At 39.3% G+C, this 24,827-nt stretch overlaps 3 protein-coding genes across 12 annotated transcripts in view; 1 reads left to right on the forward strand and 2 right to left on the reverse strand.

Moving 5' to 3' along the window:
• LOC122574782 overlaps nt 1-15,362 on the reverse strand; it is a 26,652-nt gene extending 11,290 nt beyond the window's left edge. For 3 of the 6 annotated variants that reach the window (XR_006319192.1, XR_006319191.1, XM_043742781.1), the window contains exons 1-5: nt 4,551-15,362; nt 4,232-4,258; nt 1,005-1,126; nt 446-685; nt 115-351 (exon numbers count right to left, since the gene is read on the reverse strand). Coding sequence is in view for 4 of the 6 variants with exons in the window: in XM_043742781.1 (XP_043598716.1) it covers nt 115-351; nt 446-685; nt 1,005-1,126; nt 4,232-4,258; nt 4,551-6,040 (2,116 nt within the window). In the remaining 2 variants the exon portion in view is untranslated. The remainder of the gene's footprint in view (nt 1-114; nt 352-445; nt 686-1,004; nt 1,127-4,231; nt 4,259-4,550) is intronic. The other 3 variants (XM_043742784.1, XM_043742783.1, XM_043742782.1) reach the window with 3 other exon arrangements.
• A 142-nt stretch (nt 15,363-15,504) lies between these two features.
• Nucleotides 15,505-21,000, forward strand: LOC122574785 (solute carrier family 28 member 3-like). 4 transcript variants are annotated; one of them, XM_043742789.1, is made up of 12 exons: nt 15,612-16,012; nt 17,506-17,568; nt 17,796-17,946; nt 18,013-18,172; nt 18,266-18,431; nt 19,048-19,242; nt 19,312-19,473; nt 19,542-19,635; nt 19,698-19,857; nt 19,937-20,105; nt 20,186-20,525; nt 20,588-21,000. In XM_043742789.1, exons 2-12 carry the CDS (start codon nt 17,554-17,556, stop codon nt 20,614-20,616), a joined length of 1,641 nt encoding a protein of 546 aa, XP_043598724.1. In that variant the 5' UTR covers nt 15,612-16,012; nt 17,506-17,553; the 3' UTR covers nt 20,617-21,000. The 4 variants fall into 4 exon arrangements, with proteins under 4 accessions (XP_043598725.1, XP_043598724.1, XP_043598722.1 ...); XM_043742787.1 differs by lacking the exon at nt 15,612-16,012 and adding an exon at nt 16,061-17,238; XM_043742790.1 differs by lacking the exon at nt 17,506-17,568 and having other exon boundaries at nt 15,505-15,674.
• Nucleotides 20,789-22,744, reverse strand: LOC122574790 (ceramide-1-phosphate transfer protein). Of its 2 annotated transcripts, none has more exons than XM_043742813.1 (5): nt 22,543-22,744; nt 22,043-22,360; nt 21,575-21,783; nt 21,326-21,501; nt 20,789-21,253 (listed from the first exon to the last, which is right to left on the reverse strand). In XM_043742813.1, the coding sequence occupies exons 2-5, from the start codon at nt 22,168-22,170 to the stop codon at nt 21,131-21,133; spliced, it is 636 nt and encodes a 211-aa protein (XP_043598748.1). In that variant the 5' UTR covers nt 22,171-22,360; nt 22,543-22,744; the 3' UTR covers nt 20,789-21,130. The 2 variants fall into 2 exon arrangements, with proteins under 2 accessions (XP_043598748.1, XP_043598747.1); XM_043742812.1 differs by having other exon boundaries at nt 22,043-22,261; nt 22,543-22,743.
• Between the last annotated feature and the right edge of the window lie 2,083 nt (nt 22,745-24,827).

The raw sequence follows: 24,827 nt of genomic DNA on the forward strand, positions 1-24,827 counted from the left end.
TGATCTAAGGCATCCAAGTCTGTTATGGCACACGATGTTAAGTATCACGCAGGTATGCAAGCAGGCAATCGAAATTGTCACATCGGAGTTAGTATTGTTAGAGCACACACTCACATGCCTTCTGATCTGAATCCTGATCCGCGCAAGACGGTTGTTGAATATATAGAGCCGGTTTCAGCGGCCTGCCATCTTGATCTTCAACTTGTATTACCAGCCCATGGTTACTTCCGTTTCCATGAGAATTCCGTTGGTTCAGTCTCCAGAATCGAAGGCTTTGTCTCACATCCAACGCCAAATGGGTACCTCTGGATGTGAGAGGAGTCACTACCGAATCCATCAGGCGTTTCTTCGCTGTTAATACAAATTTTTATTCAATTAATATTATTATTCGCTGTTAATAATACATTTTTATTCAATTAATGTTATAGAACAATCCACAACTTACATCGATGCCTCTTCAAAGTTTTCGTGTAATAGTAGACCGATATCCTGATCTTCTTCTCGTCTTCCTCCTCCTCGTCGAATGTGCTTTCTGAAGAAGATGTCGTGTTTTCTTGTGGTAATTTGAATATTCTTAATTTAGCGGCGACCACGTGATCGCTGGAAGTCAAATTCAATTGAAAGTGCATATTCATAGAGAATGAGTCCGTCCAGGCATCCTGATCCGTGTTTCGTGGAATTTGACCTGGTGGAAGAGACCGATACATATTTTATACCAGAAAAATATTTAGATTATTAACGAGATATTAGTCTATTAACTAGATAGCCTGTCGGATATAATAATTTCTTTATTTATGAATCCCCTATTCTTTAATGCATTATTTCATTTATTTATAGATTCTCTATTGTTTAATACGTTATTTCGTTTTTATTAAAACTAAGTTGTATCGCATTTATATTTTCAAACCCTGAAAACATAACTGAAATTGATTTATCTATATGAAATTTTTAATCCGCGATTACATAGTTAAGGAATATTCCTGTTAACAGGTTAAGTAACTTACAAGTCGGTGAAAACATGGTGAGTCGTTCGCGTTGAACTTGGTTGGCGTCGGTGCTGAGGTTGAATCTTCCGGTGAGAGCCAGAACCCGCGTCTTGATGTCCTCGATGGCTTTTTCACCCTGGCTGCACACAGAAACAAAGGTTTATAAACCGATATAAACTAGCAATAAAAAGTAAACTGGAAAATAAAAAATCACAGCAGCCGACAAATTCTCAATATAAATACTCGAATAAAACAGTAAAAAAGGAGAGTTTGCAATTTAAATCTATTAGTAGATAGAAACTGAAGTTTTAGATTGAATCGAGGACAGAAATTGAGAGTTAGAGAGTAAAGTGAAACAAAAGAATCAGAAATGTTCGAAGAATTCCGTGCCTGATGATGACGGCGTAAAAATTTTCACTTGGAGATACGTGTAAGCTTTCCGGGCAGCAAGGCAGACTAATGGATGGTGGTCAGTGACCTATAGGGCCCATAGTGTGGGTCACAGATATTTATTATACGTTCTAGACATTGACTAGACAGCCGACACGAGCACTAGTATATACCTCATTCGTCTCGTCTAGCAGGGAAGTGTTAATGCATTTGTGTTATATCTCGAATTTTAATATCTCCTATTAAATGAATTTTTACTTTCGAATGTTTCATCGAACAGAGAACAATCTCATAATCCGAGCTTACGATAACGATAAGTACTAATTAACTACTAATTAAACTTACAGAAGAGAAGACTTTCAAGTCTATCTATGTGGAACTTGCATCGACGATCAGGTGAGATTACGGGATTGCATAATGGAAGCTCTAAGTCATTAAACCCGGCAGGAAAAAAAGGAGGAGCGTCTTTTCTCTACGTCACTGGCAAGGATTGCTTCACTGGACGCCCACTTGGACCTTTAAGCGCAGCCAATCGCGCGTCAACGACCTCGTTGTTGCTCGACAAACAACCAGAAGTAGTTTTCCTAAACAATCGACTGGTCAGGTTACGGGTTATGGTGACCACGTGCGGTTAGACGTCCAAGAGGAAACGTGAAAAAAATAGATTTCTTTTTTACGAGTTTCAACTTGTCCCACTTTTTTTGTACAGGAACCTCTTTAGGGAAGCGGAGAGCTAGAAGGATGAGAGTATTCGGACGAAATCTCGCCACGAAATCTTGACGGGTTGTATTCCATTCTAGACATGCTCCTTAATCTAGCCACGTCCAAGTCACGCATTCTACAGCGTCTCGTTGCGTACGTGTCACGTCTGTCTGCCGTCTGGGAAAGGGAAGGACTCGGGTGTCTGGAGGCCGTTGCATCATGAGAATGAATCCAGTGATCCTTCCCGAGTACCGTATTAAGAAAATTGGCTACGTTACGCCGGTTTTGTAACAGCCTTCGGACGAACACGAAGTAGCGTCGGCACGTGGAAATCTAGACAAGAAGATTTCTTCGATTTCTTCAAGGATCTTTCATTTTTATCATTATGAAGAACTTATTGTATAGCTGGACAGGTCTTCGATCAACGAAGCGAATATTGTATTACAGAATAATCTTTAAAATATTATAAAAAGTTTCATAACTTTTAGGAGAAAAAACTTGGAAGCTGTTCTGGACGAAAAAAATCAACGCGAGAAGATTGGTAGGTGGCGGAGGTCAGAAGGCTGAAGAAAATGTTAGATCACGAAACGGTGAACGACGACCTGATTAACGACGTCAAAAAATGCACGTTGCATCGTCTGGCGGTGAGGTGGGGAGCCACTGACGAAAACTTCCTCCTCGCTCTCCGTTGCGCATCTCGCATCATCTTTGTCGGCATAGGAAGAGAGACGCATAGACAAGGTCAGCGCATTAAATTAAAATGTATTACATAACCTCATAAGAGAGCAGTCCTAACTGCAGTCTGACTAGACACCCGGTGATTATGAGGGTGCTCAACTTAAGGCTGCTGTGTCGTTGCGATCTAACCCACGTCCGCTTTACTATAGACATCGTAAGGAATAAATTAATCCGTCTGATACTATAGAACCACTTTACATCAGCCTCTCCCCTTGATCTGCGTCCCTAATCCACGTTGTTATCGTTGAGTAACACGTATAATTCTTTAGATGAAGTAACTGCGATTACTCTGTTCCTTTTCCTTCGACTGAAACCAGGCTATCCTTTGAAATCGAGCAAGAGGATTCTAGTATCGGTGGATTGTCCAGATCACCCTGTAGAGTCCCGAGGAAGAAGCGGAACGACGGGTACACCGGAGGACTCTCAGCAGGCTACGCCAGTGCCGACACGAATGCATTTACGCGTCTAGACTTAATAAAATAAAAGAAACGCCTTCGCACCAGAGGCCAAGGTGGTGGAGGAGAAGGAGGGCGATTTAAAAACATAGCTAGGGACCACGGCGGAATTTCCACAGCGCGTCCTTCCTGGCTTGCTTTTCGTTCCCGCGTCCGTCTTTCTCGACCACTCTGGTCGATAAATCATTTTTCTCTGGCACCAGAAATCTCTAAACGATATTATGAATCACTAATTTTATCACGAAATCTTGACATAATCATTTTAAAATAGATTACGTTCGTAACTGGATTTGTTTCGGTGTAAAATTTTGTCAATACTCTTCTCAAAAATTTGAACGATATTAATTTTTAATTAATTTTCGAATTTTTTGTTTAGAAAAATATCAGCGAGGAAAAGGGAGGCGAAGCGGTTGAAGAAGCGGACGCTGGTCAGCCCGAGGCGTAGAAATTCAGTGGCGCTTCGTGGTTCTTCGTTTCATCACGGTATTTTTACGGGCCATCGAGATATTTTTACGTGGCGGGGGCAATGATTCGTCGAGAACGCCTTTGTCGTCAAGTATTCGCGAGCACAGGTCTGGGTTACGTCGTTGGAAAACCGTTTGCCTTTTTCTTTCATTACGATAATTAAAGAGAAGATTGCCGATTTGGTTTCAAGGGAAAGAGTAAGAAGGGAAGAATGCGTGTTACCTTTTCATGCAGACACAACATACCTCTGTGGAGAATAGATCTCCTGTTGTTATCGCAATAAATCGTATCTCATGCAATACGAGCAATGAGATAATCGTGATGAGAGAGAATGTATTTTTAGATTATGCAAGCCAAGCCAGAAGGAAGGCAGCCGGTCGGCCGGGGGAGCAAAACAAAAAGAGTTCGACAGAATTTATCTGTCCATCTTGCTCGGTAAACCGAGTCCCTTACCCAAAAAGCATCAGATCATAGTGCCATCAGGGTGAAGCTTACCTGTCGAAGCTTGAGGTTAGGTTTCCTCTAAAAGACACAAAAAGCACATTGTATAGATTTTTTTATTAGACATTTTTGCAAAGCGAGACACACGATAAACAACATTTAATGTGAAAAATGAATGAGACAAAAAGGAACATAATGAATGAGAAAAATATCGAGCCATCTACGATTATTGAAATTTATAATCTTCCCCCATAAATCGAATCTGTACTGGATTAATTAAATAGAAATATATCTTAATTATCAAGAGCATAGTGAACTGAAGCATAGATTAGGAAAACGTCGAATCATAAAACACATTGATTAGCTCACTTACCCTCGTCGATGAGCAATGGCTAGTTGCAGGTAGGACGACAGATTGGCTAAGGGAAGGCTGCCGGCGGATACGTTATTGTTGGCCATGAAGAGCTTGACAGAATCAGGAGTGTCGTTTAGATAGCCTAATGTATCATTTTCGTTATCCTCCGGATTCCAATTTAGTCGGGAATCGTGAGTAGAGTCTTCATAGTCAGATGTCTCATTATCCTCGGTATTCTCGAAACCAAGGGAATCCACGAATTCAGGGATAACTCTGTAAACGTCATCCTCGACCCATTCGAGTCCTTCGTATTCACTGATCCTTTTATTCTCACTAAGTTTCTCTACACTTTTTGAAGCTTCTATTTTATCAGTAAAATTAGTAACATGAACGACGATATCTGTACCATTTTTGTCCTCCGAAATTTTATCTGAAATGGTACTCTTGGTGGTACTGACGGTACTCGATGTTGAAAGTGTGGTTGCTATAGGATCGTTGTTTAGATAGTTACCCTTTACGTTGGTGCTGCTCAATTGATAAACCAAAGGCACAGTAGTAGCAGTAGTTGAAGAGAGCGGTGACAATGTGGATGCATGAAAGGAATTGCCAGTATTCCTCGAAGTTGTATGTCTCATCATCGAAACGTGATGTTTAGGCATTCTAAGATGATTTTTGTTATTTTCGTCGGAACCTGAGCTGGAATCGAACTCAGAGTCATCGTATCGGATCTTAAAGACCACGTGAGGCTCCATAGCTCTGTCAAAGTCACGATGAAGATTATTTGCGACGTCCTGTTCCTTGGAAGCTTTGGTAGCTTCTTCGTAGTCGACAACCGTGGGTTCTGACCAGGATTGCTGAAATTCTAAGTTGGAGGGTAAGTTCTCATAATCGAGAATCGCCTGTCGATTATACGCCTCAAAGTCGAAATCTTTGTAAGAAGGTGACCTATCCACGTGACGATTCTTTTTACCTTCTCGTTTAACGTTTTCAAAATCAGGGTTCTTCGAAGACGAACGGCCCATGGAATTTTTATTCCAATTTCTACTTTTCTTTTCTCCATCTCCGTACAACACCTTCGACCAAGATTTCATATTTTCCTTTTTCCTCAGTTCTTCGTCTTTCTTCTTGTTCAGCTCCCTCTCACGAATCGCCAGAACTTCCTCCAGGCTGTAATTTAGGCTTTTTAACAGCAACATGTCACCCGTGCTGAGATCGCCAGTGATTATTTTTAGGATAGCTTTCTCCAGCATCTTCTCCAGCCTCCTCTCGCTGAAGGGAACGGTGCCTTTAGCTTCTTCGCCCCTCAGACTCCTGCTCTTGTCGCCCTCGGAGAGCACCACGTTCTCGTTGTCACTGGCCGCGTACCTTTTCACGTGGTCCATCAGATCTTCCTTCTTCTTGTCGTCCGCGTGTACACTGCGGTGATGATGGTGGCCCGAGACACTGTTTGCAATCGAGACGACCAACAGCAATACGAAGAACCCAGAGAATTCCATGACGACCACCATCAAACTCTTCTTCTCGGACTGAGAAATTCTCACTTTGTTTTGTCCCTTTTTCTCTGTCAGGATCGTACAAAGGCAGAAAATGGCACCACTTCGTTCATTGATACGGTAATGTAGCCACTGTTATCGTTGAATGGAGTCTTTCATTTTTATCGCATGAGGGAATTCACAACCCCCGAAAGGTGAGCAATCGTCGTGACGAGGTAGGTTCGCTGAAAACCGCGTGGCTCTTCTCGTCGAAGCGAGTGACCCAGAGAACGGATCGACAAACGTTGACGGAAGACGCTGACAGTGTATCCGCGTTACGAAGAAGTGTTAAATAAACTGGTCCGTGATTCTCTGTGGCGGGTGATCGCGGACTAGTCTAATCGCATCAGGAAGCCACGGTATATTTGTAAGTAGGAAAGATTCGTAGCATACGTGTGCACGGGCTGAGCAGTAAGTCTCAACTGAGCCGAGCTGGTCTGCTCACGGACATAATTCTGTCTACTCACTAATTCCGAGACAAGCACGAAGCCGCGAGAGGAGACGCGCCGGTGTTACTACGATCACTCGCTTTTTTCTTCTTCTCCTTCGTCTCCTTTCTCTTTCTCTCCGTGCGTCTGTTCCTCTCGCTCCACCCGCCGCGCGCGTGTGGTAATCCCTTTCCCTCGCTCGCCCAAATCCCGCGGTCGACTGCCTTTTCTCGATCTCCGTAACGCTTTATCGCGCTCGCATCTTCTTCTTCTTCTTCGCCTGCTCGATTTTTCCCTTTTTCCAACGATTCTTCTCTCTCTTGTCCGCCCCTTTCTCTTTTCGAAATATCAAGATAGGTATCTGACTGGCCCACTTTTTGGTAATGGCAATCTTCTATTCGATAAGATGCAGACCGATACTACTTAGAATAATTTTTCTCCAGATGCAGACGAGGATCCAGGATCAGTATATCATGACAGATTTAGGAACGTGAATTCGCCCCATGTGACATTTTCAGAAGAATTTTCGTCCGATGAAACGATTTGTTCGTGGTCTGGGAAGAGAAGGGAGACGTTTTCACGTGTTCGAGAGGAACGCGGACTGGCGTGACGAAGGGGCTCGCGGGAGAAAAGAAGGAAACGAAAAACGGTGGCTCGGAGGCGAGAAGAAATGAACGAGAAGGCACCTTGTATTCGGTTGCTTGTTTCAGGGGCAGCCACGTACGACTTTATAGGGTGTCTCCCTCTCCACCGTCTAGACGAATCCCAAGATATGATCTTTGAATCATAATGTATCGCTTTTAATAAATGCAGCCTCCGCGTGCGTGCGTGAAAATACGTGGCAAAGCACGTCGACGACGGGGCCCAAAAAGAAGAACGGGAACGAGGAAAGGGGGAAAAAACAAGCGCAGACTGAGAGAGACCGGGAGAGACAGAGCGGGACGAAAAATAAACCCGTGCTCGTGATCGAATCGGTCGCCGGGATCCGTGTGAAAATCCATAAATTTGGCTGCAAACGAGAAAGATTAGAAAGGTCGTGAATCTTTTGTTTTTTTGGACGAACGACGTAAATTATGGTGACGCGACCGAATCTGAAAATTAGGTTAAAGGATTCGGTTCTTTGAACCTGTCTGCTGCGACTGTCTCTCTGCTGGACAGACATCGGCCAGGCGACCGTCTGCTTTCTGAAATAAATCATTTGCGATATGTTATAGTGCGCCAGGGCGAGATTTATCGGAAATGGTTCGCCTCTAAAATTCTTCGTAACAGTCGTTCATATCTATTCTCAGACTAGGTGGGGTTAACTAACAACATATTTCTGAATAAGAATGATAGAACGATAAAGAAGTTGCTAAAAGTTCGGATTTTACATTCTATTTTGTATTTCAGATTATCCTCGATTATCCCTGTAACAAGTTGAAGGTATGTTGCAACAGAAGAAATGTATCTTTTAACAAGAATGCTAGAATAATATGGAATAAATTTTCATGCTAAATCTTTCTCAGAATTAAGATAAATTTAGATTCTATTCTGTATCTTAGGTTATCCTCGGTTATCCCTCGGTTTGTCTAAAGCGAGTTGAAGATGTGTTGCAACAAGAAAGCCTCTTTATTAATGATTGATTTCTCTTGGCAGGTAGCCATCGTCCAGGATAAACTTTGCTAGACTACACCTCCTCCTCCTTCTCCTCCCACACACCTTCACATCGGAAGATGCCTGGAAAATTCTGAATCAAATTTTCGTTGAACGCATCGTGCGTTCGGACCAGTCTACCAAAAGGGTAAATTTATCCGGATGTATGCGATCTTTCTGGAATCGAATCGATATGTGGCAGAGGCAGGATCACCTCGATCGTAAACAAATGGACAGGGTCACGAAAAGAGAAAGAAAATGCGAGGGATACTTTATTCACCCCCGGAGCTACAGCGAGCGACTATAGCCGTTGTGTTGACCGATGCGTTTGGATCACGGGTGCATATAATCGCAGGTCGCTGCGCACACGCAGACACGTGCACGCATTTAAATGTACAAAAAGAGGGAGGCCACACGATACTGGCAGACAACAGAGAAGTTAGGTGGCAGACGTCGGGTGAAAGAGAGAGAGAATGCAATTTGATCCGGCAAAGAGAGACAAGCCGAATCGTCGAATCTCTCCGACGCGACGATGCAATACAGTCACGTCTGACGTCACCTCCGAATCCTCCGTCGCGATTCGGACGTACGGACAGACAATCTGGCGTCTAGACGTACCAAAATAAATAACGCGGGGCCTTGCCTCGCCATCAAACTGTTGTTTGCAATCGTAACACTTATCTGTCGGCCTTGTCAGGCCCCTCGCGTCGCGGATAGGGATGAGGGATAGAGCGGAACCCTTTCGGAACTGGCCCGTGGACACCCCGTGTCGTATTAATCTGGATCGTTCGATTAACATCCTAGGAAACATCCATTCGTAACTGGGTGCTTTTTGAAGTCAGTAGAAATTTCAGTTTAGCGAGTTTGTAAAAGAGCGATGGGTTTGGGGTAGCTTCAGTTCTTAGGAAAGTTTACTATTCGGGAAGCATCAAATGTAATTAAACTTGCTGCGTCGTTTTAGTCATTTTAGACCCAATCGTGTTTTCTTATTCTTAACAAATTTCTTAACCATTTGAGTCTAAATGCGTATGAGTTTTAGTCACTTGCTTTAGCCTAGTTCTAAACTTATTTTAAAATAAATATGTATATACTTTATGAAAGATATGTATATGATATTCTCAACTTCATTTTCATATTTTTGTGATAAGAGAATTTAATCATCTTCGCTTAATTGATAGGAAGTTTGTAGATTAGAAGGTTACACTTCAGGAAATTATGGAAAAGTATGAACTATTTCTTAGATATCTTCTTGCTTGATGAAACAAGAGAAAGATCAAGATATAAAAATACAATTCGCAGTACAATTATCAGAATCTATTTCTGCGCAATTCGTGTAATTCTTGTAACTTATATGTTTTTACGCCAGTTCGGGAGAATCATCGATTGTTCGATTGACGCAGAAAAACATCGATAATAGTAGCCGGGCTGTGCGCTAGACAGAATGTGATGTAGGTTCGATGACTTTCTCCACGAACACAAACTCTGTTAGGATTTCGACCAGTTGCCAGATTTTCTTGATACGTTGGCGTCAAACGACTGGTCAGATTTCCTCGATATCCTGATGTCAAACGACTGGTCACGATTCGGGGAAAAACTATGGACATGCTTGCGTCGCCCACGTTTGCCGAATTATTTCTCCGATTGGAATTGAAACATGCGAAAATAACAGTGAGAGAGAAATGTTAAGAGTGATACAGCTCGGTCAAGGGTGAGAAGGCAGCGCGAGAACACGTAGACAAGAAGGAAAAAATGGAAATGGTGCAATTTACATGACTCGGATACATCTTTCTTCCTCTGCCACCTTCACGAAGGCAGACAACTATCGAGATAAGGAATATACCTGGAATCCGGTAAGAGAGGAAGATTTGGTCTCGCCTGTTCGATCCTCGGGCTTCGTGGAAGCGAAATTTGAATTTCGAATTGTATTGCGCAATCGCACCCACGCATAGGTGCACTCGTTCCGCCGCCTCGCCATCGCACGTGGAATCTTATGAAATCGAAAACATCGGTGTCCCGTCCACCCTTTTCGTAATATTCCAGTATTTTTATTGGTCGAAAGTAAAATATTCAACTTGAACGATCACGCTCCTAGACGATTCTCGATCACAGATTTCACAGGTACCGTTACATCATGCATAATTACAGTGACTGACGAAAGTATTGGGACACTTAACAAAGGAAATTTTGACGAATGTATGACGCGCGTTGGATGAAACTTTTTGAAGTTTCATTAACATCGTAATCAGAGTCGACTGTCGCGATTATATTGGCACAGTTTGAATGCAATTTGAAAATGTCTATGAAAGTTGCCACAGTTTATTCGTTGTATTCGAGAACAGTCAATTATTTCCTGCTAATCGTTAATCATTGAATATATGGTATTAGATTCATTAAATTCAAACTTTGAATAAATGATATTTCATTTTTACCAACCAAATGATTAACAGTTGACTGTTCAAACGCTTTGGTAATATTTTGCAAAGCACGTGCTTGTAATAAATATATTGTAACTTGTACAATTTTTCAGAACGGTTTCAAATTTTATCCAATATAATAATGTGTCTGGTTGCAATGCTAATGATACTTCAAAATGTTTCATATAACACGCGTAATAAATTAGTCATGTATTATTGTGCAGTAGTAGACCTTTCGGACTTTCGTATTTTTCAAACATTTCCCCCTTTTTTTTTTAAAGGAAATATTACTTATTATTGCCGTCCGTCATTATCGATCTTCTTGTCCCGATCGATAAATTTAATATAAAAAGCAGCATTTCGTATTAGATGGTAATTTATAGGATGCAGGCTGGTTAGTCGGAGATCAGAGATAAAATAAATTCGCTGTCAGAGCACAAATTGTTCCTACCCGTCGATTCAACGCGTGTCCAGTGCGGAGATTAATTTCCAGCGGCTACCAAGCTTTCGGAAGATGATCGCCACTCCAGATAACAGAACATAGGAACTGACGCAGAGATGATAAAGGGCGGAATCCGACTCTTCCCGCCTCCGGAGAAAAGTCGCGTGCTGCGACGAAAGACGACGGATCGGATTCGTCGCATTCCGACGAGACGTGCCCGAGACCACGAACAGAGGAACATGAGCATTCCAATTTTAATGCGTACTTGCATTTCCCTTCTCTCATCCCGTATCAAACATTATCGATACTTTTTAATAATGCAGGAATAATTCAAGAATCGAATTAAAAATGCATTGCGAGTGTCGAGAAGGGATTTAAATCGATGCAATTCCTGAAGAGTATCGAAGAATATCAATGAGGCCGATCATTCACGACTAATTTGAAGTCACAGGACACGAATATTCCAATTAAAAATGCATTACAATCGCCACACGGCGTTATTTAAATCGGAGTCGTCGATGATAAATCGTTCAGGATTTCGTCGAAACGATCGTCGCAACGAAACTTGTTCCTGGCTCTGTCGTTGGCATTTCGGGGATTCTTCTTTTTTAAATGTTCCAGCAGAATCGCGCGAAATAAGAGGAACAGGAAGATGCCTCGGAAGAATCTTCAATTTTCTTCGGTTCTCATCTTCTAGGACTGGCTGGCCATCTGGTTTACTGTTTCCATCGTGGCCAGCAACTACGCATTTCCGCGCGTTGAATTCCTCTGTGGGAATCACGCTGTTCACTTGGATCAGATACGATACGTTCGGCTGAACCAGATCCATGTACCAGAATCCGGCGAGTCTCCGATCGTAGTGCAGTCAACGTTGTTTTTTATCTTCCGGCATCGCATTCCCAGACTCTCTGTATCTTTTCAATTTGTTACGTTCAGCGACTTTCGAATCTTTAATTAAGGTTGTGTTTTCATAAATCGTTTTCTACAAACACACAAAAAAAAAGATGACAAAGATAAATACGATATTATTATCAATTTAATACGAGTGAATGAGTGAACCTAATTTTGAGCCGGCCAATGTTAAATGAAATTATTCCAATACTTTCGTGCGCCACTGTATGATCTCCAACTGGAATCGTTAATGCGCTATTTTAATTAAGAGGGACAATTTGTTTCGAACCTTACGAGAATTGTATCAATTGGTTGTCAATATATCAACTGCTTTATCCTCGTACTTATCTCTTTCATAAATTTTGATGAATTACCGTGAACGAAAATAAGTTGGAAAATGAGAGAACATTGAAAACATCTTCGTACAGTCGCTTCCTCTTTTTAGAAATTGTAATTACTATACATCGTTGTTCTCATAATGCATTAAATAAAAACGTCCAAATTCGATTAAAATTGTAATATGGTTCATCGACGACAACCGCGTTCCACGAAATTTTTGTTTAACCTACTAAGGAATAAGCTAACGACGGCATAGTTAGAGGACAAGATTGGTGAATTCTCGCACTGGAGGTTCCTTGGAGACGATCTTTCGATCCGGGAGGCAACGTGATGCCGCGACGTGCTGCACCGCGCTGATGCTGAGAAGCATGTGTAACGCCGATGTTTATCCACAAGTTATGCTCTTCGGATTTCGCTATTCTCAACGGGCTTGGCCCCGTGCCAGGAACCTAAAACTGGCTTGCTTAACTTCTACTACGTAGAGCAGGAAAATAGAGGAGGTGTGTAGAATTATCAAGGCCGTAGACAGTTCGGCGAAGCGGATAGCTCCGAAAAATGCAAATTGCGCCTGAGTGGCGGGAACGTACGTCAATCGTTCGTTTGACGCACCCATCTATCTTGAAATAATTTCAGTCTACTCGTTTTCTCTATTCTTAGAAAGAACATTCTCGGGGATTTATCGGACGATTAAGGAAAAACTGATGGTCGGGGGAAATTCTTAGATCATCCTGAATCCGATCTCTATTCTTACTTTAAACAGTAATTTAATTATGTCTGTAGTAACTCGCATCTCCTTTCTCTAAAATACCTACAAACTGATTTGTTTTCCTTAGCTGAAATTCAGCATCTTACTCATTTTTCAAGGTACGTTGAAATATTTGAAGCTCCCTGCGTTTTGCACCTTTAAGGAACGTCGGAAGATATACAGGTTCAATATTTTTAATCGAACGAAGAAAAACAAAGATGGTATAAAATTTTCGTTTTCTTCAATTTCGATATGGTGGATGGGGCATTTTAGTTAAGAAGGGCAACGATCTTCTTTTGCTCAACAAGGGGTCGCAAACCTTACAAAAATCCTATCAATTTGTTATCGATTCTTCGCTTCGTCCCTCATGCTTCTTGAATTTTTACCTTTCCTTCGAATTTCTTTTCTCCGAGCAGATTGACGAAGGCGTGTATTGAACATCAACAAATTTTATTCAAATAAAAATGTCGAGTTTCGAAGGGCGTACGTTCTCCAAAAAATAAATGGCTTAAAAATATCTCACATACTAGGAGAATGACCTAATAGAATGGACGTATCTTGTTTGTTTGATCGAAACGATCGATCAAGAAGAAACTCTCCTTGTAGACGTTGATCAAGGACTGTTTATCTCCGTTTTTTAACTTCCATTTCCTACGACGCATCGCAGTCGCTGTATAAGCACTGTCTACCTAGACCTAGACTGTCTAAGAAATCAAATTCTCCGCAGTTAGGGTGTCAGATAGCACATGAAAAACATGCGGGCCTGGTTTCCTACAAAAATTTGCACGTGACTCGTGTTCCTGTCTCGTCTCTCGTCGCGTCTCGGATAGATAAGAGGCGACTCATCTTCCTGATCCACATTGTTTTAATCTTATGCTCTGCCGAATTAATTTGTTAATCACTTTCTATAATCGTGAAATTAAAAATTCACGAAAACAAAACAGTTTCAAGTAGTTTGATTTTAATTCTCCCAAAGTATGTTAGTACGATATATGTAATTTAATTATTCATAAGCATTATACAATTTATTTTATATAGAGATGAAACAACGTGCACCTTTTTGCACGATTAGACTGATTAAACTAGAATTACTGACCTTCACCATGCATCCAAAACATGTTAAATATAGTTAATTAGAACTAAATAAATAAGTACATATACGTAATCGTGTTTCTGCTTCGATGAAAGTAAAAATTAAAATTACAATATTTTTCAATAATTACAAAGAGAAAAAATTTGATACCAATCATTTTAATTGGTAGTTCTAGTGTTAACAAATAACCATTGTTAACAGATCAGCTAGATCTTGACTAATTGGATTTTTTTGTCAACGAAGGGCTTTCTTTAGCGTATTCCTGTTTTATTGCGAATCGATCTGAAATCGCATCTGAAATCAATTCTGAAGGTTTTCGAAGTTATATTATTCGTGAACCGATCTTTTTTTCTGGAAAGACCTTCGATCGGTCCACGTGCGCTTAAGAAATCCGCCTCTCCCATTATTCGGGTACGCGGACAAATAAGCCTCGTTATATAATTTGATCGAAATCTCAGGCAAAGAAAAAAGGGACGATTGAAATCGATGGCATTCCGACTTGCGCTCCAGGCGAAACATTCATCGTAACCTTTCCCTAAATAAATGGGTGAAAGCTTCAGCGTGCAGAAGTGACTAATTATCTAGTGGCAACATACTCGCAATCCTCTCGGAGGTCAGCGATAAAGCGTTTGTTTGTACGAGTGAATATTTAACGCGCTGAAGGTTCCATAATACCCGTATTTTCAAAATTTTACATAGATTAGTGAGCAATCAAAGAAACAATGTTGTTCTTAGAAGGTATTTGCAAATTACTTCTGTAATTTTCCACAATTACATAATACTTTAACTTTAGTATTAGAAGTTATGTAAGAAGTATATGAAGATCACAGGAGAAAATATAATAGGATATCCTTGTTGAATTTCTAATCCTAATATCGCCTTCTGGTTAAATAGAAGAATTTTAATACGACATAATTGAAAACTGATAGAAGCTGTTACATATAAGGATGTAAGTCTTTTTAAAATAATTGATAATTATAATCATTATCGTTATTAGCACAAATGATATTTTAATATTACGGAGAGCAATATTTTTAAAGTTTTGAAGGAACACGCATATTTCAGGTCCGTGATCAAATACAAGGATAGAAGATCATTCAAATTACGAAAAATGCGTCGTTTGTAAAATTTGTAAAATTTCTATAAAAAATCACGAATTGGTAACTTTATCAACTCTGGTTTCTCAGAAATTCGTTATCTTCCAACGATCTCATTACCTTGTACCATCAAAGATCGCAAAATCTCAAGAACTATTCTTGAAATCGACGTAACTCGCAGTGAATTCCCCTAATTCCTCTGCAATTATTCGCGCGTCCGTCATTAGGTGATTACGACGAAGGTGATATCTTTTTCAAGGTATACGCCGTACGATTAATGCAATACTTCTCGCGCACGGTAATTATTTTTATTGTCCAGGAAGCGCGTCTCGCAATTTCCTCTCGGTCAGTCATTACACGGAATGTCGTAGAATCGTCATGATCCGCGCGATTCTCGGCTGAAATCTGAATTGCGAGCAGATATCGTCGATTACGAGCACGGTTTTCCGGTTTGCTGGTGCACGCGGAGGCCGCCAACGACTTGTGCGTGGCTAAACACGGCGGAAGAATTTTGATGGACCACGCAAGAGAAAGTATCGACAGCCGTCGCGACGTTCACCCTGTTAAATTGCGTTTCGCGTCCGCCTTCACCCACGATCCGTTACGACGACGCGTCGTCACGTGACCGACAGCTACGTACCAGACTCGTGTGAAAAAGAGCCAGGAATTTTTTTCGACCTGTCGCCGATACAATTGCCCTGTCTCCTCGAAATTCACGGGTTCTTTTCGAATTCAGGGCTCGTAGGGCTCGCTGGATGAACGAGGCATTCGAATCGACTCCTCAGGATTGTCGCCCTTTTCTGTTGTTGCGCAGATAATTTTCGAACCACCGAAAATTCGTGGCTGTCGGAAGAAATTCGTTTCAAGGTATTCTCTCGTTTAGGTGATTTTCGAGCCGTGGACAATTCACAGTCTGTCGAATGAAATTTATTTGAAAGTATAGCACTTTCATTGTTTCTAAGATAATTCTCAAACTACTGAAACTCATAACCATTAAAAAAAATTCAAATTGAAAGAAATCTATTTCAATATACTTGCATATAGTGGTGGTCATGTGTGTACGTAAGACCGTTTCGTAATTTTACAAAATAAACAGGATTAATGTTTCCTACAAATCACTTTTCACTGATCAAGCTCGATGGTAATGGTATCATGTGGCTCTATAGCGTAATTTTATTTTATTTTCGAATCTATTACGGTTAAAAGTGGAAAATAAAAATGATTCAAAAAATGCTTCGGCTACAATAATGGACTATGTATCGATAGTCAATTTTAACAAGCATGCATAGTATGTAACATATAACGTAACAATATGTACGATACGCGTGACACTCTATTGTCTTATCGCGCTGCAGGTAGAAATCTATGATAATTAGCTTAACCCGTGTCCCCTACGCGACACGAGGCCGATCGTATGAAACGAGGTCAATTGTAAAATCTTGTACTCGAAATTCATTGTTTCCCCTACTATCCATTGATGGTAATGATTAATAGTCATATCATCTTCAGTGATACAAGAGGCTTATCTGAGTGCACGCGTCCGAAGATATCGATGCTGTAGTATTTCTGATCCGTCGAACTTTAGCATAGTAGAATTCTTTTCTTTGCCCAGGACGGATCGTGACTAAGAACTTTTGCTTACTTAACGTTCTATAATTGGACGTTTAATTATTATAAAATTTGCGTGTTACCGTAAAGGTTGTGATCGAATACGTGATATAATTTGATCGGTATAATTCGTGTCGATGAAAAGAACAGTTTACTCTTCTTTTTCTTATATATATATATATGTTTTTTTTTGTGTTTGGGAGAAAATTACTATTTGAAAATTAAACCATGTGTTGTGTGAAATTCGGCAATTAGTTGACTTACTCTTATCAATGTTATCTGGTATCGAAATAAGCAATTATTGTTCCACTTATCAGTTGCCTATACGAGTAAGGTAGCCCCGCTTCTGCAGAAATAATTGTTTTTTTTTTCTCGATCACAATGCGTTAGTTATCTTTACTTCAGTTAGTTAGTAACAAACTGCGCCTGACAAAGAGCACATTTTTGTTGGAAATATGTCTGGGTCCATAAATCCCGGATTTGAGGTATTTTATATTTAGTTTCTTCTGTTCAATTATTTCAAGTATTTCAGATATTTTATACTTCATTTCCACTATACAATTTCTTATTATTCTCTATAATCTATTCGCTAAAAATATTTCCTCTTACTTTGATTAGTTAATTTCTGAAAAGTATTATCGTAAAACGTTATTTCCGTATTGTAGAAAGTATTCTATCGCGTCCAGATTTCAACTGAGAGTGATTAGTATTCCTCGAGCGATTGTTTTTAGCAAGTTTCTCCGTTTTTACAGAGTAACGAGTTTAACACATTCGAGATCGGACACCTGACAAGCGAGGAAATGACAAGAGACGTGGTATGCGGCGCGCTTGTTTCTCTTCGTTTGTGATGGCAATGATAAAAGATTGTTAAAAGAGTGCTATTGTTCAGTGAGATAAATTGTTACATAAAAGTTTCGTCAAGTATTTATCAATGATAGTGGTGTTTCTCGTTATCTAGAGTACTAGCGAAAACTGTGCAGAATTTTTTATATTATATTACTTATATTATATTTATATTTCCAACTTCTGTTTCCTCTTTCAGGAAAGGGCAGAAAATTCAGCTGGTTATTTGCGTGCCTTGAAAAATTTTTACTCAGAACATCAGCTACTGTTCAAGTGTCTGTATTTGACTGTACTAAATGCTGTGGTACTAATTTATCTTGTTTCTGCCACATTATACTGGAAAAAGAACAGTGAGTAATCACGATTCTGAAAATTCGATTATTTCGTTATTTTTATTTAATCCAGGCTTTTATCAGATGACGAGAATTACTTCAATTGGTGCGATGGTTACGGACTGCTAATCATCTTATTAGCGATCACTTATGGCGGACTTTTTTATCATTACTTAGGGCATTTAATTCTCGGATTTTGTTGCCGACCATTCAACAACGTCGTCAAAAATCTCAACAAAACGAGGTAAAAATTTACTCGATTTAATAAATGCATGGTCGGCAATGTTATCAATGATTCAATTGATCATACCGAATGTTTCATTTCTATTTTTGGTAGATATGGCAGCATTATTACTCAGACGGTACTTTATGCTTGTTTCTTAATTGGAATCATAGTATTTCTCATTATCGATACTGCTAATTCGAGGGAGAGATTAAGGAGTGGACTTGGGATCATTATATTGCTCGCTATCGGATACATATTCTCGAAACATCCTGGTCGCGTGAGTAAATCGCATATCAAATATTACAAAATTACAATTTAATATACACACTATCCTTTCGATAAGCTATCGAAATTTTGCATCAAATTTTATTTTACCTTCACTCTGAGTAGATTATCGAACAGATATCTTGAGATATAATGACGAGCGTATACGTGGGATTTCTAAATTCAATAAGTTGTATTACGAAAGTTACATTTTTATCTTTTCCCTGTAACGTAGGATTTAAAAGTACATAATGGTTAAAATGGTAAAATGGTTAAAAACATAATGGTGCAGATATGTATTTAAAAAATATGTAAATGCGTAATAGTACTTAGAATGCACATGAAATGCAAAAACGTACGAAACGTTCCAAGTAAAATATTCGTTATTAGTATCTGGTAGGTGAAACAAATTTTTATTTAGCTTCCGGTTCTTTATTTGTACTCATAAAGGTATGAATTTGCACAGAAATTCGCAATCTAATTATAAAATATGATAGTTCGTATAAGAACCCTTCCCATTTATATGCTCGCCGCTATTAAAACAAACGTTTAACATTACATGTTCTATTTTACATAAAAATCGGAAAAGTTTGAACAAGAATTGATATTTATTATCTTTACAAATTCAGGTCAAATGGAGGCCAGTTTTGTCTGGGTTGATTCTACAATTTCTCTTTGGTCTCTTCTTAATTCGATGGCCCTTGGGTCGATCTATTTTCCAATGCCTCGCTAACAAAGTAGAGGGGTTCTTGAACTTCGCCAAGAGCGGTGCAAGCTTCATTTACTCCGACAAATTAGTCACCGATGGTGTCTTCGCTTTCAGCGTCAGTGAATTCCCTCTTTTAGCCCACAAAATAAATTATCCTCGCTAACTAAAATACTTTATATTTCAGGTGCTGCCTGTGATCTTTTACTTCAGCTTCTTCATCCAGATTTTCTACTATTTAGGCACCATGCAATGGTTTATTTTCAATTTAGGTAGAATACTACAGAGTGTCGTGGGAACTTCGATTTGTGAATCAGTAACATGTGCTGGAAACATTTTTCTTGGAATGGTAGGAAGGTATTTTGTATGTAGGACTGGTATTTTTTTGGATATTGTGACTGTATATTTATTTTTTAGACGGAATCACCGTTAATGATCAAACCTTATTTAAACAAACTGACTACCTCGGAATTGCACACCATTATGTGTTCGGGTTTTGCCACGGTGTCAGGTGACTAAACAAAATGTTCGATTAATTCCCTTTATCGAGAAGATGCTAATTATAATTTTTAGGAACCGTTTTCGCCGCGTACATAAAGTTTGGTGCAAATCCTGCTCATCTGATAACCTCCACTTTGATGGCAGCACCAGGAACTCTCTGTTACTCCAAGTTATTTTACCCGGAAACCGAAAAGATCATAGTAACTTCCCATAACGTTAAATTAGAAAAATCGTGAGTTTCTTTGCAATATAGCGTACTACAGTGATAGTACTTCAACGAAATGATATTTATCATGGAAAATTTGTTTTAGGAAGGACACCAGTTTAGTCGATGCTGCGAGCAAAGGAGCTGTGGCAGCGATTCCTCTGATTTTAGGCATAATCGCTAACATCGTCGCGTTCGTGTCCTTTATGGCGTTGGTCAACTCTCTGCTCTCTTGGATAGGGTCACTGGTTGGTTACGAAGAATTGACCTTGGAAGTGAGGAGATGGAACATTAAAATACTCAGAATAATTTCATTCTTTCTGTTTTGCTGAAAGTTGGGGTCATTCTTTTCTAGTTGATCCTATCGAAAGTATTCATGCCACTTAGTTGGATCATGGGAGTGCCCTGGGATCAATGTGACGACGTGGCTACTCTCATAGGTCTGAAGACTGTGGTTAACGAGTTTGTGGCCTACGAAACTCTAGGAAAGTATAAGGAACAAGGTCGAATTTTTGGTAGAACCGAGGCCATAGCTACTTTTGCAATTTGTGGATTTGCGAATCCTAGCTCAGTGGGAATCACCATGAGCATGATGAATTCTTTAGCTCCTGATAAGAAGGAATCTGTGGCCAGTACTGTCATGAGAGCATTCGTGGGTGGCAGCATTATCTGTTTCATCACTGCCAGCATTGCTGGTAAGATTTGGAAGATCATTTTCCAGTTAAGATTTTCTCTACTGATGAACTTCCATTTTCAGGAATGCTGATATCCAATGACTATTACTAACGATGAGTGATCATATTGCCATGGACCATGACTGACAGTCTAGTGATCACCACAATGTCTATTGATTACCCAACTATCAGAAAACGCCATTAGTTTATCGTTTTGTACAATATTCTTGTAAATAGGCAGGTCAGTAAGGAAGACTTAATTTCCTCGACAGACTTAACTGATATTATTGCACAATATTATATTATAACATAAATATTAAAATCGACAAATAACTCCTGGCGGCTACATCGAGTTCTTATAAATCGCTCTAAGTAAGTTTTGAAAAAAATGATGTAGCGCGATTAACATGGAAACCTAAGCTAGTGCATTTTGTACATTTTCGGTGATCATAAATGCGATCGTGTATAATAATAAGTAAAGAAATATCACAAAAGACATCGATATAGTTGCTATTCAATGTATGGGATTGGCAATGTATCACATCTTGGATGTGGAATGTTTGTGTTGTGTACTTTCTCGAACAACAAGAAGTGGGTGCAATATTATACGTATCCTAAATGCATTTTTATGGTAGACTGTGAAGTTGATGGACATCATAGAGATTATGTGTTCGATTGAATACATCCGTGGTTACCTCCAACATTTTTGGCAAAACATCAACGTTTCTTTGAACGTCTGTACCACAGACCTAAAAAAAAGATATGAAAAGAATGATTAAAATCCAGAATGATCTATTATTTTTATATAAAAACATAAATACCTTTCTGAATAATAATTCTCTGGTAGGCATTGTATACATGGCAACCACCGCTGCCTTTCTGACTACCCATGGATGGTGCTTAGCTAATGTTTTATTGTAAGCATCCTGGCAACAGCTGGACGTCTTATCACTATCTGACAATTCTCCCAATTGTCTTAAAAACTCTCTAATAAAATCTACGAATTCAGAAGATATTAATGAATAGAACACAATACATCCTTGCAGAGAAACTTTCATACATTGTAATACCTAATCCTCTATGAAGTCTCAACAGCGTACGAGCACCATTTGAGTGATCTCCTTTGTCCAGAATCTTGTTTTCTTTCTCATATTCTATCATAGACTTTATCGTGGTATAATTCCGGTCATCTTTGTTCATTAAATCATTCAATACCTGGATTTTTTCCTTCAAGTCAGAAGATACAAAGCCAAAAACACTGCCCATCAATTGGAAAAATCTGCAAACAAAAAATAACGTTACACATATGTCATTCTCAAATGAAAACAGATGGTAGGAAGTATTTAACGACAGGCATTTGTAAATTTAGATCAATAAAAGATATTACATGAATTGTGGGCATTACGCATGTCATTGACATTATGACAATAATTCAGGTATAGAAGCAAGTTATAAATGACCATTAATTAGATGCAAAGTTTACTTCCAGCTGATTATAGGTTATAGCTAATAGAAAACACAATCTCTTGCCACCTTACTTGTAAAGTTCATTGTAGGCATCCAAATAGGCTCTGAGGTCAATATCGTCGTCTTGTAAGAGCGCTCGATCAAAATGGTCGTGAACTAGTCTTAGATCAAAATACAGCAGTTCAGAGCCTTCCGCCATTTTCGCGTTTCTTTATCAGGCACAGTAAATGACGACCGAACTCATTTGCCACTTGCTACTTGCCACGCAGGTAAAATTTAAATCACCTTATCTGATCAAAGATAACATACTAATTAAACACAGTTCTGCTTTTATGCGTTCTGTTGTTCGTGGAAACTGAGATAACGAAATGAGGATGAGAAACCGGGCTCTAGAAGTCAATCATATTCTGCTGTTAGACTGGATGGTAGTTGATTATCGATGTCGATAAATTTTAGCATTTATGTATATTGAAAATTCAGATGAGTGGAGCTGTACTTGAAAAATTTAGATACTTATAGGAGATGAACTTCATTTATAAAAGTATTATTTTGATAAACTGTATTTTCTAACCTAGTGATTGTGGTATCACATTGCGCATAAATTTCAGGTTTAATCCTTCAAACCATAAAGGAAATTACAAAATATCTTTCTTCGTATCACTGGTATTCCGGTTCATTGAATATGAAATTTCTTTAGTTCTATCACAACCAAAATACAAAATAGTTGTGACATGTACTGATTTATCGTATACAAGATTATCGATTCCTTAAGTAGTAGTAAAAGCAGAGAGATAGAGCATGAATCGTTATAGAATCAAGCACAACCTGGTGGTAAATTTTGTAATTAAAATTTGAAATTAAATCTTATTGAATCATTTTTTTGGTTAATACATTTCCTTGGTAACCCATACAATGAGATTTCAGAAGCACTTTAACTTTGATTATTGCTTCACTTTAACATAATTTGTTCTTTTTATATCATACAAAAATATACCATAAAACATACCATTTATTGTTTTTAGATAAGGATAAGGAAGATACAAAAACGCGTTGCTCGGTAAGGTAGGAAATGTAACAAAAGTTGAACTCGTAAATGTAATTAAGTTATTAGTACTTTAATTTTAATACTCCATTATAAATTGATGGGTGTAATAATGTTGCGGTATATGAACGTAACCTGATTCTTGAATCGTTACCTATCAACACTGCAATCGGTAATTGGTAAATAGTTTACCGATCGTGGTCTCTTCACAGGTTTCCAAACATCTGCAAGTGGGTCGCTGTACACTGTCCCTTTGTTCTCTCCTCTGCAATCTAATTCAACTGCAAACGAATGACCATTAAACATTTCGAACTTGCGCTACCGCATATTCATTCGTGTGAAAGCAAATGAATAGAAAACTTCTCTGAAGGAACATGTACTTTGATAGAAAAATCTTCATCTTCCTTCTTTTCAATCTTCTCCTATCTTTTTATAATATTAAGGAAAAATATTTTACAATTTTATCAATTGAAATCGGCAATTCGCTAAAAATAATTAATTTGAAAATCGACCATAATTTGCACGACCATGAACCTTAAGAAAAGTCCACGGCAGTAATTAGTATTAACCATTACGTAATCGGTTACGCATACGAACAATAACGTACGAACAAAAGAGTTTGAGAATCTGACTGACACATAGATATACGTTGGTAACTGGTATCCCTGGGGGCGTTAAATAATTCACCGCAGCTGGGACTGAGGGTTAGGTAAGAGGCGAAGCTTGTGGGAGGGCGAAGGAGGCGAAGGTTGAAGGGCCGATCAAATATTCACGTCTACTTCAACGCGGATGGAGCTAAGCAGCGTCGAGTATGGAGAACGTAACCGAGAAAACAAGAAGCGGCAAGCAAAATCGAGATTGACCATCTCTCATATCCTTTTTCCTTTGGAAAATCTTCGCGCTGCTTACGAATCACCGAATTCAGAAATCCAAACATTCCGGTCTATGCCATATGTCTTAGCCTTTCATTTTTTACGACGGTTACCCGTATTCAGTCAAGTGATCTCACGGGGGTTCAACTCGAACGACCAATCACGCTGAGGCGCATAAAAATGTGTCACTGGGGTGTTGTAACGTCCGCCGTCGAAGCTTGACAATAGCGATTTCACCAATCGTCTTGATAGTTGCCCGCGATGTGCCACGAATTTGGTCAGTTTCAGCATTTTTCCCCTTCTTTGTATATCATTCGAGTAAGTGGACAAGCGTTCCATTGTAAAGGAGATGACCAAGTTACTTTTGAAAATATTTGATTTTCTGACGGATCATCCATGATGTGTCATAAATCCGGTCAGCTTCGCTTTTCTTTTCCTCCTAATTCATAGTATGTAAGAATATTTTCTATTATAACAGTCACATTTTTAGAATGTTGTTTTATCGTCAACTCGATGATTGGCTTGTTCTTTACTTCTTCAACTCATCTACTCCTCGAAAAAGGCTCATTCTTTGAACGCGTTGAATGTGTTTCAACGTTTCTCCTTCTTCGTAATTCATCCTGACTTTGATAACTATCCTGCTGTTTAGCCTTTCTGCCCATACAGCTCTGTTGTGTTCATGCTTTGAAAAAAGCCTAATTTCATACATAACTCATCTATGATGTGCCACTAATTCGGTCCCCTTCGATATTCCTTTTTTTAGTTGCAGTTTTCTTAGTCAGAGAAGTCCTCCGCTATAACATAGACACGCTGTTGATGTTGTTTTACCGTCGATTCGATAATCGTCCTGTTATTTACTCTTTCACCCCATTCAGTGCCGGTGACCCTTTGTAAGAAAGCTGATCTTTCGAAGGCAACATCGTCCGGATGAAGGGCGCCAGA

Source organism: Bombus pyrosoma, linkage group LG14, assembly GCF_014825855.1.
Source record: "Bombus pyrosoma isolate SC7728 linkage group LG14, ASM1482585v1, whole genome shotgun sequence".
Taxonomy (NCBI): domain Eukaryota; kingdom Metazoa; phylum Arthropoda; class Insecta; order Hymenoptera; family Apidae; genus Bombus; species Bombus pyrosoma.

Excerpts from the sequence above, each read along its gene's own strand:
- LOC122574785 (XM_043742787.1), top strand. The coding sequence starts at position 17,209 with ATGTCTGGGTCCATAAATCCCGGATTTGAG. Across the intron at positions 20,106-20,185 it reads ACGAAGAATTGACCTTGGAA|TTGATCCTATCGAAAGTATT; the intron begins GTGAGGAGATGG and ends ATTCTTTTCTAG. Across the intron at positions 20,526-20,587 it reads CATCACTGCCAGCATTGCTG|GAATGCTGATATCCAATGAC; the intron begins GTAAGATTTGGA and ends TTCCATTTTCAG.
- LOC122574790 (XM_043742813.1), bottom strand. The coding sequence starts at position 22,170 with ATGGCGGAAGGCTCTGAACTGCTGTATTTTGATCTAAGACTAGTTCAC. Across the intron at positions 21,784-22,042 it reads GCCTACAATGAACTTTACAA|ATTTTTCCAATTGATGGGCA; the intron begins GTAAGGTGGCAA and ends TTTTGTTTGCAG. Across the intron at positions 21,254-21,325 it reads GAGAATTATTATTCAGAAAG|GTCTGTGGTACAGACGTTCA; the intron begins GTATTTATGTTT and ends TCTTTTTTTTAG.